The sequence below is a fragment of the Rousettus aegyptiacus genome, unplaced genomic scaffold (assembly GCF_014176215.1).
Source record: "Rousettus aegyptiacus isolate mRouAeg1 unplaced genomic scaffold, mRouAeg1.p scaffold_m13_p_17, whole genome shotgun sequence".
NCBI lineage: Eukaryota > Metazoa > Chordata > Mammalia > Chiroptera > Pteropodidae > Rousettus > Rousettus aegyptiacus.
In genome coordinates this window covers 35,664,513-35,683,238 of record NW_023416292.1, presented here as the reverse complement: position 1 = coordinate 35,683,238, position 18,726 = coordinate 35,664,513, and the positions used below count along the sequence as shown (strand labels likewise).

At 40.6% G+C, this 18,726-nt stretch overlaps 2 protein-coding genes across 6 annotated transcripts in view; one reads left to right on the top strand and one right to left on the bottom strand.

Annotated features, from left to right (window-relative positions):
* GPSM2 (G protein signaling modulator 2) overlaps positions 1–5,793 on the top strand; it is a 40,252-nt gene extending 34,459 nt beyond the window's left edge. For 2 of the 5 annotated variants that reach the window (XM_036235122.1, XM_036235121.1), the window contains one exon: positions 1,401–2,491. In XM_036235122.1, the coding sequence (XP_036091015.1) occupies positions 1,401–1,721 (321 nt within the window). In that variant the 3' untranslated portion in view covers positions 1,722–2,491. Of the gene's footprint in view, positions 1–1,400; positions 2,492–3,214 lie in introns of those variants that run through there. The other 3 variants (XM_036235119.1, XM_036235120.1, XM_036235123.1) reach the window with 2 other exon arrangements.
* CLCC1 (chloride channel CLIC like 1) overlaps positions 1–18,726 on the bottom strand; it is a 34,160-nt gene that overhangs the window by 5,923 nt on the left and 9,511 nt on the right. The window contains exons 2-12 of the mRNA XM_036235124.1: positions 18,507–18,647; positions 18,015–18,116; positions 15,637–15,744; positions 13,441–13,662; positions 13,065–13,205; positions 11,762–11,855; positions 10,413–10,510; positions 9,999–10,145; positions 8,083–8,472; positions 4,526–6,365; positions 3,656–3,750 (exon numbers count right to left, since the gene is read on the bottom strand). Coding sequence (XP_036091017.1) covers positions 6,093–6,365; positions 8,083–8,472; positions 9,999–10,145; positions 10,413–10,510; positions 11,762–11,855; positions 13,065–13,205; positions 13,441–13,662; positions 15,637–15,744; positions 18,015–18,116; positions 18,507–18,635 — 1,704 coding nt within the window. The 5' untranslated portion in view covers positions 18,636–18,647 and the 3' untranslated portion in view covers positions 3,656–3,750; positions 4,526–6,092. The remainder of the gene's footprint in view (positions 1–3,655; positions 3,751–4,525; positions 6,366–8,082; positions 8,473–9,998; positions 10,146–10,412; positions 10,511–11,761; positions 11,856–13,064; positions 13,206–13,440; positions 13,663–15,636; positions 15,745–18,014; positions 18,117–18,506; positions 18,648–18,726) is intronic.

Below are 18,726 nucleotides of genomic sequence, written 5' to 3'. Positions count from 1 at the left end.
TTAAGTCTTAACAGGTTTTAGATACCATATAAACTATCTTCTCCAACCACAATGGAATGAAGTTAGAAGCTGAAAACTGGAAAATTCACGGAAATGAACCAGTGAGTCAAATAAGAAATCACAAGGGAAATTAGAAAATACCTAGAGGGTAATGAAAACACGACATTCTAAAACTCGTGGGAGACAGTGCTTGGGGAAATATTTACAGTAACAATTAGACAAAAGCTAAATAGAGGAGAAAATAAACACAACCAAAAGGTGGTTCTTCAAAAAGAGCAACAAACCTTTAGACTAAGAAAAATACAAGGCTTAAATTACTAAAATTAGAAAGTAGGGACGGACAGTACGCCTGAGTCTATAGAAATAAAGAATAGTATGATCATATGCCAAGTTGGATAACTTAGATGAAATAACCAGAAACACAAAACCAAGACAGACCCATAATTTGTAAGCAGATTTTATCTGTAATCAGAAACCTCCCGACAAAAAAAAAACAAAAAAACCCTAGACCTGATGGCTTTACTGGTGAATCCTGCAAAACATTTTAAGAACACCAGTCCTTCTCAAATTCTTCCAAAAAACTGAAGGGGACACTTCCTATGACTCATGAGGCCAATGTACTGCCCTGATGACAGTATCAGAAAACTACAGGCCAATATCCTTTGTGAATATAGATACAGAAATCATCAAATGCTAGCAAACAGAATCCAGCAGCACATTATATACCATGACCAGGTGGGATTTATTCTTGGAATGCAATGATGATTCAACATATGGAAATCAATGTAATACATTAACAGAATGAAAGAAAAAAAGTCATCTCAAGTGATGCATAAGAAGCATTTGACAAAATTCAAAACATATAAGATTTATGAAATACCTGCAGTAATCATATTTGATGGTAAAAAGGATGTCTACTTTTGCCACTTCTATTCAACATAGTACTAGAAGTTCCACCCAGAGCAATTAAGGGGAAAAAAAAGGCATCCAAATTGGAAAGGAAGAAGTAAAATTATCTTTGTTTAAAGATAGAATCTTACGTATAGAAAAAACTAGATTTCACGTGCACAAACTGTTAGAACTAAAACTCAGGAAAGTAACAGGATATAAAAATAAATATTCAAAAATCAGTTGTTTCTATACATTAACAATGAACAGCTTGAAAAGGAAACTAACAATTCCACTTGCAATAGTATAAAAAACAATAAAATACCTAGGAATTAACCGAGGAGGTGAAGACTTACACAATGTAAACTACAAAATATTTCTGAAAGAAATTAAATGGAAACATGTTCACAGATTGATAGACTTAACATTATTAAAAATGGTAATGCGCAGAGTGTAATCTACAGATTCAAAGCAATCCCTCTCAAACCTGCAGTGACTTTTTTTTTTTACAGGAAGAAAAACATATCCTAAAATTCATGTGGAATCTCAAGGGAACCCGAACAGGTGAAACAATCTTAAACAAAGTTAGAAGACTCACACTTCCTGATTTCAAAATGCACTGTATAGCTACAATAATCAAAACAGTGCAGTGCTGGCATAATGACAGACATCTAGACCAATGGACTAGAATAGAGAGCCCAGAAATAAGCCCTCACACATGTAGTTTCTACACGGGTGCCAAGACCATTCAATGGGGAAAGGAGTCTTATCAAGAAATGATGAAAAACTGGATATCTACATGCAAAGGCTGGACTCCAACACCATGTATATAAAAGTTAACGCAAAATGGATCAAAGACCAAAACATAAGAGTTAAAGCTATGAAACTTTTACAAGAAAATGAATGGGGACAGCTTCATGGCTTTGTATAATGGCAGTGATTTCTTGGTTATGACATTAAAGGCACAGGCAATGAAAAACTGGACTTAGGAAAATTTAAAACTTCTGTACATCAAAGGACACTATCAATGAAAAGGCAACCCACAGAAAATATTTGCAAATAATGTAACTGATAAAGGACTACCCCAGAATGAAGAGAACTCCAAAAACTCAACAAAAAATCTGACTCACAAATAAGCAAAGAAACCAAATAGACATTTCTCCAAAAATTTACAAATGGCCAATAGACACAAGAAAAGATGCTTAACATCACCAATTAGAGAAATGCAAATCAAAACCATGATGAGATACCGCCTGACGCCCAGTAGGACGGCTGTTACCAGCAACGATCGCGTGTTGGCAGGGGTGTGGAGAAACGGGCTGTACAGTGGTGCAGCCGCGGTGACAGCAACCCAGACAGATGCCTGGATAAACAATGTGGTGTCCGCATACAATGGACTATTTTTTTTAGCCTTAAAAACGAAGGAAATTCTGACACTTGCTACAAGATGGATGAACCCTGAAGACATGCTGAGAAATAAGCAGTCACACGAGGAAAAATACTGCATGATTCACAGAAGGTAGAGTGGAGGTTGCAGGTGCTGGAGGGAAGGGAGGATGCGAGCTGCTGTTTAATAGGTTTAGAGTTTCAGTTTCGCAAGATGAAAAGTGTTCTGGATGTGAACTCGGGCGGGGGGGGGGAGATGGCACATGAATGTACTTAATGCCACTAAACTGTGTGCTTAAAAGTAGCTAGACTAGTCAATTTTATTTTTCCACAATTGAAGATTTATGGAAGCGTACTAGAGAGCATGATCTAGAAAAAGAGGGAGGCAGTGGGCCTCAGTGGATGTTTGTTTTGGAATTGAGATGAGAATGACAGAGTCTGGCTGACGGATAAGGCAAAAGTAAAGAATGAAGACCCCACGGCAAAGGTCTAGGGACCGAAGTGCCCGAGCGCTGGGTGAACTGGAGGACAGTGACATTACCCAGAATTATGACGGGAATGAAGACTGAGCCAGGTGTGGGTGGAAGACGGGGTCGGCGCTGACCGGGGCTAAACGTGAAGGCACGTCTCAGGGTTCGGCAAGTGGTATTTGTTGGTGCCAAATACGACAAGATTATCGCCTTTCGCTGTCATGCCTGGACACAGCTGACTTGTGTCATAACATCTGACGAAAGGCATGAAGCTGTGGCTGTACTGCCCTATAAGTCATCTTAAAGAAAACATTTTACTAGCTTTCAGGTCTAAAGCTTAAATTTCTGAGAAGAAGCAAAAAAGAAATGTTCAAAGCTGCATTTCCTTGTTGTGAATGACAGAGATAGCATAGCTTGGCGCTCTCCCTCCCTGCGGTATTTGTTTCAGTCTCTTTCTCTTAAATTTTTAGGGCTCCAGACTAGATGATCAAAGGTGTGCTCCACCACCTGCTGCCACAAGGGGACCGACGGTGCCAGATGAGGACTTCTTCAGCCTTATTTTACGGTCTCAGGCAAAAAGAATGGATGAACAGAGAGTTCTTTTACAGAGAGATCAAAACAGAGACACTGAATTTGGGCTACAAGACTGTTTGCAAAGTGCTGCTTTGTTGGAATTTAAAAATTCAGGAAAAAAATAAGCAAACCACTAGTAGCTACTATGGATGTATATATATTTTTTTTTTAAGTGACCCTATTTCCTTTCAGAACTGCAAGGAAATTCATTCTATTTCTTTTTTTTTCCTTAAAAGGAGAAATTATAGCACTATAATACAGCTTAAGATGTTTTTAGAATGATGTAAATATATACCCTTTAGTAACAGTGTAGTTTCAACATCCCTTGGGACACTCACTCGTTTAGGGTGGAGATGTCTTAGAAGGTGCTGCCTCGACTTCTGTGATTTCTGCTTGGGACTGTGTTCTTTGGCAACGTGTTCGATTCCTTTACCTATGTTTGTGAAGTAGAAAGTTAAATGAATCCCAGTTTACAATTTAATCCTCCTGATAATTTTTTTAAAAATCTTGACAATGGCTCTTTTTATACTTAACCACTGAGGTAGTGAGGAACTCTGCTGTCTAGTAAAAATAATGTACTTGACCAACATGTAAAAAAGGTTAGTCTTTATTAAAAAAAAAATCTTTTTCCCCTCTAAAGAAAGTCTATTTTCAATATATTTTTAGGCCAAAGCCATTATAAAAAAAAACTCGAGAAATAAACTTTTAGCATGTTTCAGACTTTTTTTGTTTAATTAAAAAGAAAACACAGTTCTGCGCCACTTAACGACGGGGACAGGTTCTGAGAAACGCCATGGAGTACTGAGACCCGGGGGCACAGCAGTCTGTCCCCACCAGCACCGCCACGAGCACGGAAGCAGCTGTGCTGTGACGGCTGAGGCGGCACCCGGCGTTTTTCAGCTCCACTGTCCGTCAGCTGACTGGAACATCGCTGTGGCACATGACCACAGATATATATATGTCCACATATACATGGTTGAAAATTGTATCCTTTGTTGCAAAGTACTGCCATAAACCTTTTTAGTACCCGATGTTAAAAAAAAAAAAAATGTTATGTCAAGAACCTAGGCCAGGAAAATCACAAGATGAACTCCTAAAACTCAAGTATGAAAGATACAGGTTAGGGTCTCAGTTGTCATTAAGCCTCGCCCTCCTCTTCCCAGAAACTGAAGGTGGTTTACAAGGACACGTAATAGAACATAACATACCGTTTGGCAAAAGACAACAAGGACGGACCAGAGCAGGGCCCGGACTCGGGCTGCACTGCGTGCTGTGAACGCCCTCACCAGCAGCCAGTCGGAACCCGCTGACCTCTGGCTGCTCCTGCCCGCACAGCTGGGACGGGCTCTGGGAAGCTTGTTCTAAAAATTCTTCAGGTGACTTTGATCGGCAGTGAGAATCACTTCTCCAGGAGGCGGGTGTTTAAAAAAATGAAGAAAGTTACGTAATCTGGGATTACCTTAAGGACTCAGGAAAAAATCATACTTAGTTCTAATAAGATCATACAGAAATCCTGTCAAAAAATACTTAACACCTGGCTTATGTTTTATATATTACAGTTGGGATATAATGTCCTGGAGATAGCATCCTTCTAAAAGCTACTCATAAGTTTTGCTTTTTCTTATAAAAATAAAGATAGCATATCAAGTACAATAATGTAAAAATAAGGGTTTATTTTGTAATACATGGTAGTTCTTAGGCCCTGAATATTATAAGACTATTTCTAACTGGTATCATTCTTAGTAAGCAACTGAACATAACTTTTAGTTTGAAGGTTAAAACAAAGGACACCTAAATGTATGTGAAATTTGCTTTTTAGGTAGGTACCAGCAAAATTTATGCTTTTTAAAAAAAAGTTTAAAGACTAGTTTTAAAAATCAGAATTAAAAATGTTGATTGTATCACCCGTCTATAGTTAAGAAAAATACTCTGTTTTCCTTATGGCATTCCTCTCTATGTACAGATCCCTAAAACTTAGAACTTCCTGTGGCCCAAACAATATGGTTTGCTATAATACAAATAAGATACCGTAATATCTAACAGTTGCAACTGCTGGGATTGAGTGGCCAGGAAAATAGGTCTTAAAAAGCCAGTGTATTTTGTCTGGTGGGGAAAGAACAAAGCCATTCTCAAAGTCTACTCACTTTATAAAATTGACTTTAAAAGCTGTTACCTAAATTCCCCTGGTGATCATCAGTTTCGTCTTAGCTAATAAAAGGTGGGTAAGGAAGCAGGCCCAGTAACAGCCTCAGGAGCTGTGAGACGAGGCAGGTGGTGCTGCCTCCCGCTGTGCTGAGACGCGCTGAAATAAATACATAAACAAACTTGACCGCAGCGGGCTTCAGCACCTACCACTTTTGAACGACCAATTATTCTATTAATTAAAGCGGGCATCAGAAGACTTCCGCCAGGCAACACACACTTCGGTTAGTTGGTTCCTATAAATGCCTATAAATAAAACTTCTTTTTCAATGTCCCCCATTCGAACTGGCCTCCTTAATTATTCACAATTAGTGATGCCTGCCACACGTTCCACAGATCCTGTTCCGAAATTAATGCTTCACAACTTAATGGGATGTGTCTTAACATCAGAGAGAAGTTCAGCAGATGAAAGAAGAAGTTAAATGCACATGTGAATTCTGATCAGTAAAAATACTAATGTTTAAGTTGGCACCTGTGGAGTACATCTCAGAATATTTGTCGTAAACAGTTGTGAAGACACTACTTTACAAAATCTGCAGGCGGCCTCGGAGCTGTGGTCTGAGCCTCGTCCCCCTAGCCACGTGGGCCGCCGTCCGGATCCCCTCCGCCTGCTCCTGCCGCGGTGCCCGCGGGGCTGGCCGCGCCGCTGTCCTCTGGGCTGCCTTGGGCATCAGTCCTGGGCTGGGCCTTTGCCGCTGCAGGTGATCCTTCCACACCCCCTGACAGCCCCTGGCCAGGGACAGGCGCAGGAGGCCGGCCGCTTTTAGGATCCATTTCGGCTGGTGTACTTTCTCCTGGGATTCCACCAGTCTCTCTGGGCTTTGTATCCAAAACAGGTGACTTAGCCTATAAAGCAGAGTTACATTTTGTTTGAACTGTTTTAAGTAATGTAATGTGATGGTTTAGTAATCAAGCATGTTGAACAAGTTTCTATGCAAATTTGTCATAAACTCTGAATTCTTTCAAATCCTGGTTCCAGTGCTAGACTGTAATTATGTAAACGTTATTAAGCCCCAAAGAACTATACATGGAGTGGGACACTTGGGACATGCTAGGTGGTCAAGTGACCAAGCTCAGGAAGGGTCAAGAGGATTGGTGGCCAGGACTGCTAACTCCTTGCCTGCTGAGAACAATTCATTCGACAAACATTTATTGAGCATATGTTAAGTTCTAGATGCTGGCTGGGGACATAGGAACAAAACCCTGCCCTCACTGGAACTTTAGGCTGGGGAGAGATGCAGGGAACAAATTAACACAGTATCGTGCTGGAAGTGGGGGGCCGTGGAGGGGTCGGACTGCCGTTTGAGTCAGGGTGGTCGGAACGCTGGTCTGTGAGTAAAAGCTTGAAGAAATGAGGTGAAGAAATGAACCAGTGAACACGTGAGGGAACGGAATTCCAGACGGCAAATGGCAAGCGCAAAAGCTCCCGGTTCCAGGAAGCGTCAGGAGGCCCCTGTGGCTGAAGTGGGGTGAGGGAGGCCGGGGGCGTGGGCAGATGGAAGGAGCCCCAGGCCACCACAGCAACCCACGGGGGATGGGAAGTCCCTGGAGGATTCCTGACATGAGTGGCAGATAAACATTAACTACTAAAGCTGAAAGGAACATCTAAGTTTTAGACACGTGCAGAGATGCCTCTCCTTATGAGGAACTCCATGGAAAGGGATTCCATAATGGCCTCGGTTCCACTGTGTTCACAGCTATTTGCAGTTGCAAATTAAACTGCAAATGACAATACAAATTCTTCTTTCAAACAGAAATGGAAATGGAAATGTCCCTTTAAATGGTCAATAGTGGTGGGGAAAAAAGACCTCGCCATTCCCCAGGTCAAAAACATGGTGTCAACCATGCCAAGTGAAATAAGCCAGACAGAAAACGTTGAAAATCACATGATATCACTTATATGTGGGATAGAAACCTAAAAGCAACAAATGAACAGGACAGAGACTAATGGTCATGGCCAATAGACTAGTGGTTACCAGAGGGTGTGGGGGGGCGGGGGTGGAGACAGATGAAGAACAAAGGGTCAACAATGTGGGGACAGGAAGAAATCTAACTATGGGAGGTGAACACACAGTGTAAACATGTATGTGCCTTCCTGTTAAAGTGGGCAGCTGAAACCTGCTGGATTTCGTTAACCAATGCCACCATAAAAAATAAATTAAAAAAATAAAAAATAAATTCCTGTGTTAAAAAGAGTATAGTGTCGCCAAATAACATAAAGGACTTGGGAAGGCGAGGTTCCCGACCCCTCCCCGGGCCGCTGTTCCAGCTCGATTTCAGGGCTCCGGCCTGCAGCGAGGCCTCCTTTCCATCTCTTCAAGGGCAGAAATTTCAGTCATGCTCACTTGTTGGCTTCCTATGAATTTCATACGAGTATTTATGCTAAATACTCCTTTAACTACTCCTCATTTCTTCTGAGGAGGGCTGGACTCACTTTTCCCCAGAAAGGGGAAGAGAGAATGTGAATAACTATGTCATTAGCGTAAAAACACTGAGCCCCAAGCCCCACAGGAAGCACTGCGGCCTGGCGGGAGGACCAGGGGAGGAACAGGTGCCGACTTACGTGGGGCGCCACCGCGGGGTGCTCTCGCGCCTCTGTGTCTGGTAAGTCGAACGGCCGGAGCACTTCTGGGCTCTTGGTGACAGTCTGAAATCTCAAGTCAACATTTCTCTTTCTCAAAACATCTCTTCTACCCTCATACGTTTTGTCATAAGGGTCTTGCTCAGTGGGGCCAATTCGCCCCCTATAATAAAACTCGGCATCACCTGCTCCACCATGGGGTCTATAATCGATTTCCTGTTGCCGACGTTCACCTGCTCCACCATGGGGTCTATAATCGATTTCTTGTTGCCGATGTCTGTCACCTGGCTGAAGGGCCGGGGGCTGTTCTCTTTTAGGGCCACCTAAAGGCCTCAGCATATGAACTGATTTTCCAGCTCCATAGCAGAAACTCTAGAAGGAAAAGAAATACATTTTCCTGAGTACTTAATGTCTGACTTACAATGAAATTATGAGGGGCTTTTTATTCAGGGCGCTAACAAAATTATGTAATTTAACTTGCGGCATTTAGAGACAAACATGACTGCACTGTTTTTTCGTCAGAGACCTCTTCTTAATACAGGGCCAGTGTAGCCAGTAAAACCTGAGAAATCACTCAGCTGGACACATGTTGATCAATGGCAGTTAGGCTGAAGCCTACACGTTTACACTGGAAGGTCCTAACTGTCTGATAATTGCTCATATGTTGTCTACACTTATACCCATCATGTAAAGTAAATGCTGAAAACTGTTCTAAGCTGTAATCACCATGTAAACATTCCCCCGTATTTATTTATTTATTTTTTTTTACCAATACAAAACCAGGCTTTCGCTACAACTAAGATTCGACAGGCTTTGATTCTGTCTGTGGAGGACTTCTCAAAGTGTGCCCCACAGACGCCTGGAGAGACCCCCGAGACTCTTGCGAGGGCATCGATGCATGAGGTCGAAACCTTCTGTGATAAGCTGACGTCAGTCTTTTTCACTCCCTCGTGAGTGCGTGGTAGTGTTTTCTGGGCCTAGAGTGACTTCCTCGTTCAGATGGCACATGGGCGGTGTGCTTGTGTACACTGGCGTTTCTTAATTTTCTCGGTTTAATTCCTAACGTGGTAAATATCAGCAAATAAAACCCCCATAAACGAGAGCTCTTCGTGGTCTTCAATTCTTAGGAATGCAAAAGGGTCCTGATGACAAAACTTTTGAAAATCACTGTACTAGAGTTACTACTATTTGAAGGCAGAAGCGGCAAAAGGCCTTTTCTTAGGCAGTAGATGAAGCAACAAGACGGGTTTTTGCTTACAATTTCAGTTTCAGAGACTAAACTACTACTACACAACTAAAGTCACCTAACAAAACATACCCCCCTAAACCACTGAATCCTGTAATCACAAGGCAGAAAAAGGAGAACAAAACAGGAACGATTTCAAAATAAATACAGCAGAGCGAATTTGGTGTCCTTGGGGAGGAGGACAATCCTTTAATAATTTCCGTGGCACCTCCGAGTTCTTTATGGCTTATATGGGTAAGGGGTGAAACCACCAACAAAAATAGCTAAAGAGGTCATACGTGGATGATAAGTAACACTCTTTCTTAATGTCTGTCTGTCCTGGAGCTGCAGATTGTCTGTCAGTACACTCGCCCCTTCCACACCCCTGACTCTTCCCTTCTCAGTGCTGCAAACACTCAGACTGTTTCTCCACGAGGACAAACAACTGATTTCATGTGTGTTAATTCACCAAGCTTAAGGAACAAATTTAAAAAGGAATTATTTTAAATCACTGCCATGACGTCTATAATCAAAGCCGAGCACCACATACGTGCAAGCACAGATGAAGCCGTTATCACTTAAAATTCCCCCTTTCCTACCATCGAAGCCTAACGACTTCAGCATCCCTTTTTTCTGTGAATGCTGTTAACTGTCAACAACGCTCCATACTAACCAGGATGGCCAGCGCCATAACTATCAGCACCGGGATGTGAAGTAAAACTGGAATCTCCTTCATGAGCGCGTTAATAAATTCGCCAGTCCCTTTACCAATGTGCTTCAATGGCTCGGAGACAAAGTTGGTGAATGTAACCGCCAGTGCCTGAGACAAAAGGTAAAAGCAACTTAACATTTTTCCTCAAAGGATTCTGAGGCACACAGAACGAGCCAAAATTCACATTGAAGCTGAAGTTATGTTATACATATCAAAATGCTGTCATATGCTTTTAAAAATGTAAAGATCTCTGTGCAACAGTATTTTTTCTAGAATATTATTAGCAAAACAACTAAAAAACACTACCAATTTTTAATAAATACAAGGGATTTTTGACTTATTTTGTATAAGTAAGTTTTATAAAATAATCCATACCTTTGTTGGTGGGACCAACCAGATAGGGTTGACTAATAAGAGCTCATAGTATTTTTGGCATGGGTCATCCTTATAGGTAAATGAACTTCTAAGCCATTCTATTTAGAGACAGAACATTGAGTCATTAAAAAAAAGTAGTATTTCATTCCCAAATAAGGCAGTATTTTGGTTTTACTCCCGACACTATCACCCATGTAAAAATTTTTTTGAAACAGACTACCTGTAATGCCAATTTAACAATCTTTTATATGTCCAAAATGTTTATATTAAAACCCCAAATTGTATAAATCTGATGTAGATAAAATATTATATTTTACAAAGATTCCTAAAAGGTAACTATTTAAAAGCTGTTCTTTACGCATGTCAATGAATCCAAGTGAAACTGGGGAACTCTGAATGAGATTAGTGAAAATTATACGGAAGTCGCTCTCTGGGCTGTGATATTAGTTATGGTGCATTAGCGTGGCTATGCAGGATGGTGGCTCTGGGGGAACAGGGGTGAAGGGTGCACGGGATCTGCATTATTTCTTAACTTGTGAATCTACCATAATCTCGATAAAGTTTCAATTTAAAAAGTCGGTTCTTATTTTATAAAATATATTAGAACCTCACTTAGTTCTCCCAATTTTTCTAAGTCAGGCTTACATTAGGCACTAGCCTGAGCTAAAGGAGGCATTTAGTTGTCCCCTGAAGCCGGGACATGGTTTAGATCCCATAACTTCTTAAGAAACATTAATTTTGGACACCTGGATTTGTAGAACCTGCTGAGATTCTATCCTGGATCAGTCATCATGGACTTGATTTATAATCTGCTTTGAACATTAAACCATTCCCATTACTAGATATATATAACTACAGGCAGTCAACGTTAATGAGAATGTTTATAAAATCGGTAAGGAAAAAAGGTAAAATAATTTTCCCCTTAGCAAAAAACAAGAGTACAGTAAAACTACAACAATAAGACTGTGTTAAATCAATACAAGGAGATTAAGTCTAAGATGGATATTAATTGATGTATACGTTGATTCACTTCTTTAATAAACGACCACTGAGGACCTAGAATGTGCGAAACACTGAGGTAGGAAGTAGATGAGCAAAGTGAGCACAAGACCCTTCGCAGGCGGATGGAGGCAGACAGACATCGAGGCGGCACACACAGCCCGTTCCTTCCCCGGGACGTGACGTGACCAAAGTCACTGGTCTGAAACCTAAGACTCCTGCATGTTCTTCTGATAGGAAAGATTTCCGTCAAAGAAAGCCTCCCTCTGGCGCTTTGTCATTTCTTTTGCATTGCTTTCTCACTCACAGCCATTCCATTCGAAAGAAGGTGAAGGGAAACACCACCTTACCCCAGAGACTCCCGGCCCAGTCCACCTTCTCAGCACACGCGTTGTTTAACGGCTCCATCTTGGCGACCTCGGCCTGGTGCTTTGCGAACGCGAGCTGAACGACACCAAAGAGAAACCGTGAACCGCGGACGAGGAGGGGCACACCCCCCCCCCCCAAAATGCCTCAGTGCGACACCTCAGTGCGACGTGCGTCCTCACCAGACCATGTAACACTGTTTAACAGGAAAAGCAGCTCTTCTCAGCTCATGGCAAAGAAAGTCTTAATGCAACGAATAAGGACAAAGAACTAAAACTGCCTTCTTTGTAAGTAATTATGAGGAGGAAGGAAAACCTTTTCACTAAAAAGGTATTTCTTTAAAAAAAAATTAGTTCAAATATAGTTCACACCAAGCCCCAAAATACAGCGATATATATCCGTTAAATGACTACTTCTCATTTCATGATAAAATGGTGTTTTGCTTTGGATGGTTTTCAGCACGATGGCCTATATAAAGGTAATATATCTTGTGTAAATCAACAGGGAAATAACTGAGATTACAGTATTCAACCAAATAACGTTCCTTCCTTTAATCTGCAAATAATTATTAGTTCTAAAAGCTATGAAACTTAGAGCAAAGGATTTGATCATGAATTCAGTGAAAATATCTGGCCGCCTGACTCACCCTGCTCAAAAAATCCAGAATTTTTCTTTGATGATATTGCTATTTTGACAGGAACAGTAGTGCTTCTTTTAAATTTCTACATACAGCGTGATCCCAATTTTGAAAGAATTAAAATTTAGAAAAAAAAATTGGAAAGAAATACCTCAAAATACTGACAGAGAATATTGCTAAAATATCTCTAGGTGACAAAACTATAAGTGATTTTTAAAATTAAATTTCTCTGTATCTAACTTTTCTACATTCTCTACCATGAACATACCACTTTTACATTCAGAAAATAACCTTAACTTTTGAAAGCTAATATTTTGATACCATTTCTAGCAAAGAATAAAAGGACATATCTCAAATCAAATAATAATTTTTAAAAGTGTCTACCTAGCTCTATTCTGATTTAGCTGTCCAGATGCCACCTACCAGGAATTGAGTTGTGAAAATTAAAACTGAACTGTCTTCAAACTAGTCAAGGACCCAAGAAAGCCCGGTACAGCTCGAAAGTTGTCAATTACCCCCTCCCCCATCTCTAATCACGGCCACTGACCTTTATCTGAGGCAAGGTTATATACTAGCACTAAATGGGTTATATTCTTCTTTTATTATTAAATAACATTTAAAAATTTTAAAACCTCTCACTGACTTGATACCTTGTATAAGTAGATCCAATTCCATCCAAAACTGAAGATAAAGCTGATGAATAAAACACGTTTCAACTGGGTGTACCAACGAACATACGTCCACAGCTCGGTAGCTACTAAGGCCACAATGCAGAGCAGACACAGAAGCACCTCCAAAACAGGAAGAAGCAGAAAGCAGGGTCACTGCCAAGGCGTCGTACCCACCCAGAATGATAATGGGCAACAAAAACTAAAGAACCGGACTCGAATACACAAAATTACTTGTACCATTTTGCTGCAAGTCCATCACAGTATGAGTGACTTAGTACAGGTTCTTGATTATGGTGGAGCGTTAAAAGTATTTTAAAAAGAAACTGTTAACCATGTCTGCCTTATCCCAGCTTACCATGAACACATTGTAGGGGTCCACGCCAAAGTAATCTTCAAATTGCCACTTCCACACTTCGAAATCATGAAATTTAAAATTAATTAAAATATCACTCAGTGCATCATCCAAGGCTCCTGGCTTCCAGTCTTCTCCGCTGAGAAACTTCTGTATTTCTAACAAGGTTTGTCTTTTAAGGATAATCTCAGCATCGTAATGCATATCACCACTGTTTTCATCAGGCTGAATTAGATTTGCCAAAAAACAAACAATAGATGAGAGAATTTTATCATTACATTACTCGGTGAAACATTTAAAGACAAAAGCCAATTTGGAACTAAATATATAGTTTAGTTCACAATATTTCACACATACGAAATAACGATACCCGCCTATGCGTCACAGGCCAACATGAAAAGCAAAGATAATACACACATGTAAAAAACATTTCAAAAATGCTAACACTCTTGGCAAGTAGGTGATGGATATTTTACTAAAATACAGTCGATTCTTGCTGTTTGCAGTAGTTATGTTCTATAAAGTCACCTCAAACACTAATCAGCAAACCCTGAACCATGGCTCCACAAGAAATACGAGGGCAGGCTCCTGCGAGCACATTCTAATCAGCCAGCCGCTACGTAACCTTTTTTGTGTGTCTCTGTTTAAAGACACCTCATTAACACTGAACTCACAGCCAGCAGCATAATAACTGAGGCCTTAAGTAAGCTTATCGAACAAGTATTTTCTCTAAGGCACATCACAGCCTTCCCCCTCTAAGCACCACCAGGCAGCCTGACACCTGGTATGTGCAGTGAAACTACCAGACACACTGAAAATGGCAGCCTTATGTAGACCATGAAAAAGTGCACGTTCGTTCATAGTGTGAGAGCTGACAGCGGAAGGCAGGATGCAGCCTCGCTGGAGCGCAGCTGGGAACGGGCGCGGCAGGCGCCTCGAATGCCCTGCCGCCCTGCACGCGTCTGAGTGCCCACGGCAGGACTGTGACGCTGATTTGGGGTTACAATTAAGGTTCGGTGAGCAGGCGAATCTGCAAACGCGGCATCCGTGATTGTGAGGGTCAACTCTGTATCTTTCCCTTATGATTAAGTTTATGGCTTTCTATTCGCTGACAGTTTTCAGAGAGCTTAAAATTTGCAGTGATGCAAGAAAAATAAAAGGGACCTCAAAAAGCAGTTAAAAATCTGAGTTTCACGATCATACATGGTATTTATAACCATCTTTAGTAGTGCGAGTTCAGGTTAGCAAAATCACTGTAAACATTTTACATTCGTTAATCAGTTAACATAAATAAGAGAGAACTGTTTCTTTCATAAGAGCAAAATGCAGATATTTATCTAAAAAATGTAAAAGAAGAAAAACCAAAGTGTCATGTAAAATCATAAATCATCGGTAAACAAAGCAGTCATTGATTAGTATTTTTTTTAAATCCAGGAGCCATGTAAATATTTCCCATCTCCACTTTAAGTATTTTCTGGTTGCATGTTTCCTTATCTATAAACACATACTTGTTCCACCTCACAGTTATAAGACTCGAACTAAAGGTGCACAGATGAGAACATCTGCTTTTTCACTTTCAAAGTAAGGTGGGATTATTAAATTATTCATCTAACACTCCTTTCTCTTGATGTTCGGACTGTCCAAAGTGACAATAATGACTATAAAAAATGGAATCTTAACATTCATGATGAATAATATGCACTTGATATGCAAGTCCATAAAGCAGCACTTGCCACAGTAAACGGCTAAGAGAAAAAACTGCTTTAAACACATTTCTCTTTTCCTCAACATACAATGATCTTACGTCGCCTGAGGAAGAAAGTGTGGAAGTGGCGGGAAACAAGGGCCAGGACGGAATTTCCTCACCAAGTCGGGAGTTTACTACGGTTCCGCCTCTTTAGTAAAGTCCAAGTAGCAAATTTAAACCCCCGCAACTCACTTAAGCGGTGCGGCAGTGCGTGGAGCTGAGTGAGTAAATCCCCATGACCTGGAAGAGGCGTGGTCTGCACCGCTGGCCTGCCTCCCCCCAAACCAGGGGAGAGCAGGTGGCTGACTTTAATCCGGCAAGAATAGCTTTGGTAAAAGGGCGAATCAGGTATTCTCTGCTAAAGCATGATGCTTTATCGCTGCTTTACATACTTTGAAATTAATAGTGAAAATATCCCCTACACTGTTTACTATCACACCACCAATACTCACAAGTCCAAGCTTTTTGGTTTCAATTAAAATCTTATTTAAGTATCTCCTAAAAACAGGATTGCTTTGACTTTCATAGTCTTCCATCTTTTTCTTTTCGCACTCGTCAATCTGTAATCGCAAAAATAAAAACAACAGTTAGCATTAAGTTTAATGTAAGGGTCAAGTTTCTAACCTATGGCCTCATCAAAATCAAGGTAAAGAGCTGGTTATTTTTACCGAGTCTGCATTTTCATTAAGCTTGCATTTTTATCAAGTTTGCATTAAAACGTGGAGCTTGCCTGTCTGTGGGTTCTCCTTGCCAAGGGCAAGTAGGCAACAAATGAGTAACACACGCCCAGCACTTCGTCCTGACTGGCATTTTTTCTACTGACTTTCAGCAATTTGAAAGCTGAAGATCATGAAGCAAAGAGGCAGAGATGTGGATAAGCTGAACGTCTGGACCAATCTGTCTCTTCCTCATTCCAAAGTAACGACAGAAAGGAAGGAGAAAAGAAAGGGAGAAAAGAAGGAAGGAGCTATAAAGAGAGAGAGAGAGGGAGAGACAGAATGAAGCCAGAAATGAAGGATACGGCAAAGCATTTCTTGCATGAGCATCTTACTTATGGCCTTTTATGAACTTCTGTCAATAACTGTTCGTCCTCTCCTGTAAGGGTCACTTCCAGAAGCCAAGAACTGTGGCTTCTCCAGAGTGTCCTCCAAATGGCAGCTCCTCAGCACACAATTCCTTAGCACAGGCTTCCTGTGAACGTGGCTGTATGGCCACAGTGGTCAAGTCGCGAGGTGAGGGTAATGCGTATCTTACAGACATTAGAATTGGTGACAAGAAACTTTTTTTTTTAATTGAATGTGGACCACGAGTTGAGTTGCGCTTCAAAATGGGCGTCAGATGATAAACAAGATAATTAGCATTGAACACAAACTTAGGACACTTGAGAGAAAAGTCGCATGGCAGCTTCTTTGCTTTCAGGCAAGGTTCACTAACCTTTAAAATTTACATTTCTCTTTACGAGAAATAACGTTTTTTTTTTATTAAAAAACAAGGACTCGAGACTCCATTTTACTAATCATGTTTTTACACTGTTTGAACCAAAGTCCCAAACAATGGAATGAAAAATTTCTGTAAAAGGGCATTCCTGCATTGTTTACTGTGCAGCCAAACAAGCTCACTACACCACAAAACCCAGTCAGATGGAAGCGAATTTCACCCATTTCTTTGCCAGCACTCAGGTGAGGCAACATTCACGTTTGGTAAGAACCACAAGCAGGCGCTGGCAGATCGCCAAGGGAGACAGACTGGGGTCTCGGCGACAAGCGAGCCCCGAAGCCGGAGACCTCCCTCCTTCGCCCGCGCTCTTCCCTGCACTCATGTCTCCTCCCTCAGCTCCGCGACTGGCCTTTCCTACCTTGGGAAAGCCTAATACTTTCCTCTTCTCCAACCCTTGTCACAGCCTCAGTCTGAACTCTCCGCATTGCTGGACCTGTGCCACCCCCACCTCCAACGCAGGCCCCCTCCAAACTGCCACCAGCTCAGCCGGCCTGCACGACCCACAGAGGTTGCTCCTCACAGCGTAAGTTGAAACCCCTGAACGATCTCGACTTTTTTGTCTCATAAACTACTTTAGCCACATAAATAAAAGGACTGGATAAATGAAGTAATAGCTACTACAAACGACTTTATGATAACCCTTTCTATCTGCAAGAGTAAGTCTTCCGCTTATAAATTGGTAACAGGCACATTTCTTCACTTGCTACATTTGTCATGAGTCTCCTATGTCCCAACAGGTCATGGAAAATCAAGGAATCCTATCAATTGTCCCAAGAAATTTTCAGTGTGGTAAAGAAATAATTACAACATAGTGAGATAAACGTTATTACAGGAAAATAAAAGTACTATTTAAAAGAAAAACAAGACCAGAGTAACTAAGGAGAAACCAAGACTGGAGTAACTAGAGTTACTCCTGAGTAACATGGGTTTGACCTGTGCGAGTCCACTTATACACAGTATTTTTATACAGTATCATAAACGTATTTTCTCTTATGATTTTCTTAACAGTTTTTCTTTTCTCTAGCTTACTTTATTCTAAGAATATAGTATATGATACTATAACATACAAAGTACATGTTCATCAACTGCTTATGTTATCAGCTAGGCTTTCAGTCAACAGTAGGCTGTTGGTTTGGGGGGAGTCAAAAGTTATACGTGAATTCTCAACCGCGAAGGAGGATGGAACCTTTAACTCTCCCAATGTTCAAGGGTCAACTGTATATATAAATTGTACAGTATACAGAAATACAAATAATGCTAGCACAAACACAGGAAAACAGACAGCAATTTAATGTACTATAAATGTAAAATTCATAAATGAAAGAAATCTAACCTTATGAGTTAAAGAATCAAGTCTGCTGTAACACTCTGACAATTCGTCAGCCATTGGCAAGTCAGGACTGATCTCTTTTTTCTCAGATATGCCGTGTTTCTCCTAAAGTAGAGAAAGGGTTTATTTATCAGTTGTAAAAATAATCTGTGGTTAAGGAAGACTAAAATTTTGACTTCATTTTCTGACTTTGCTTGTTATATTCTTCAACTGTATTGAACCACCATAAAATAAAAAATCTCAAATTTATATACTAGTTAAGAACTAAAATCAAATTAGTTTGCTGCTTGATGGGCTTTACATTCAAATTCATAACAGAAATAACCAATTAAGTTTAAAGTAATCTTAGACTTAGAGAGTCAGGAAAGATATTCTGCATGATTGTTAATCACAGATACATGACTCTCATAGCTCTGTGTAAACATTAACAAAAGTAGACTATTTCCATCATAGAACTGATAAGGTCTTACACACAAACATGTATTTTTCTAATACCTGAGATTTTCTCATTGTCCCTGAAGCAGCATCATAGTTCAGCATGTCTGTGGGGTCGATCCAGTCATCATCATAAGCATAACTGGTTATCAGCCACAGACATTCACAAAGGAGCAGAGAACACAGCATCCTGCATAAAGACTAAAAACAATTTTTAATAGATATAATGAAATATAATTATTTTTAGAAAAAAACTGATTTGTAATAAAAACCATCTACT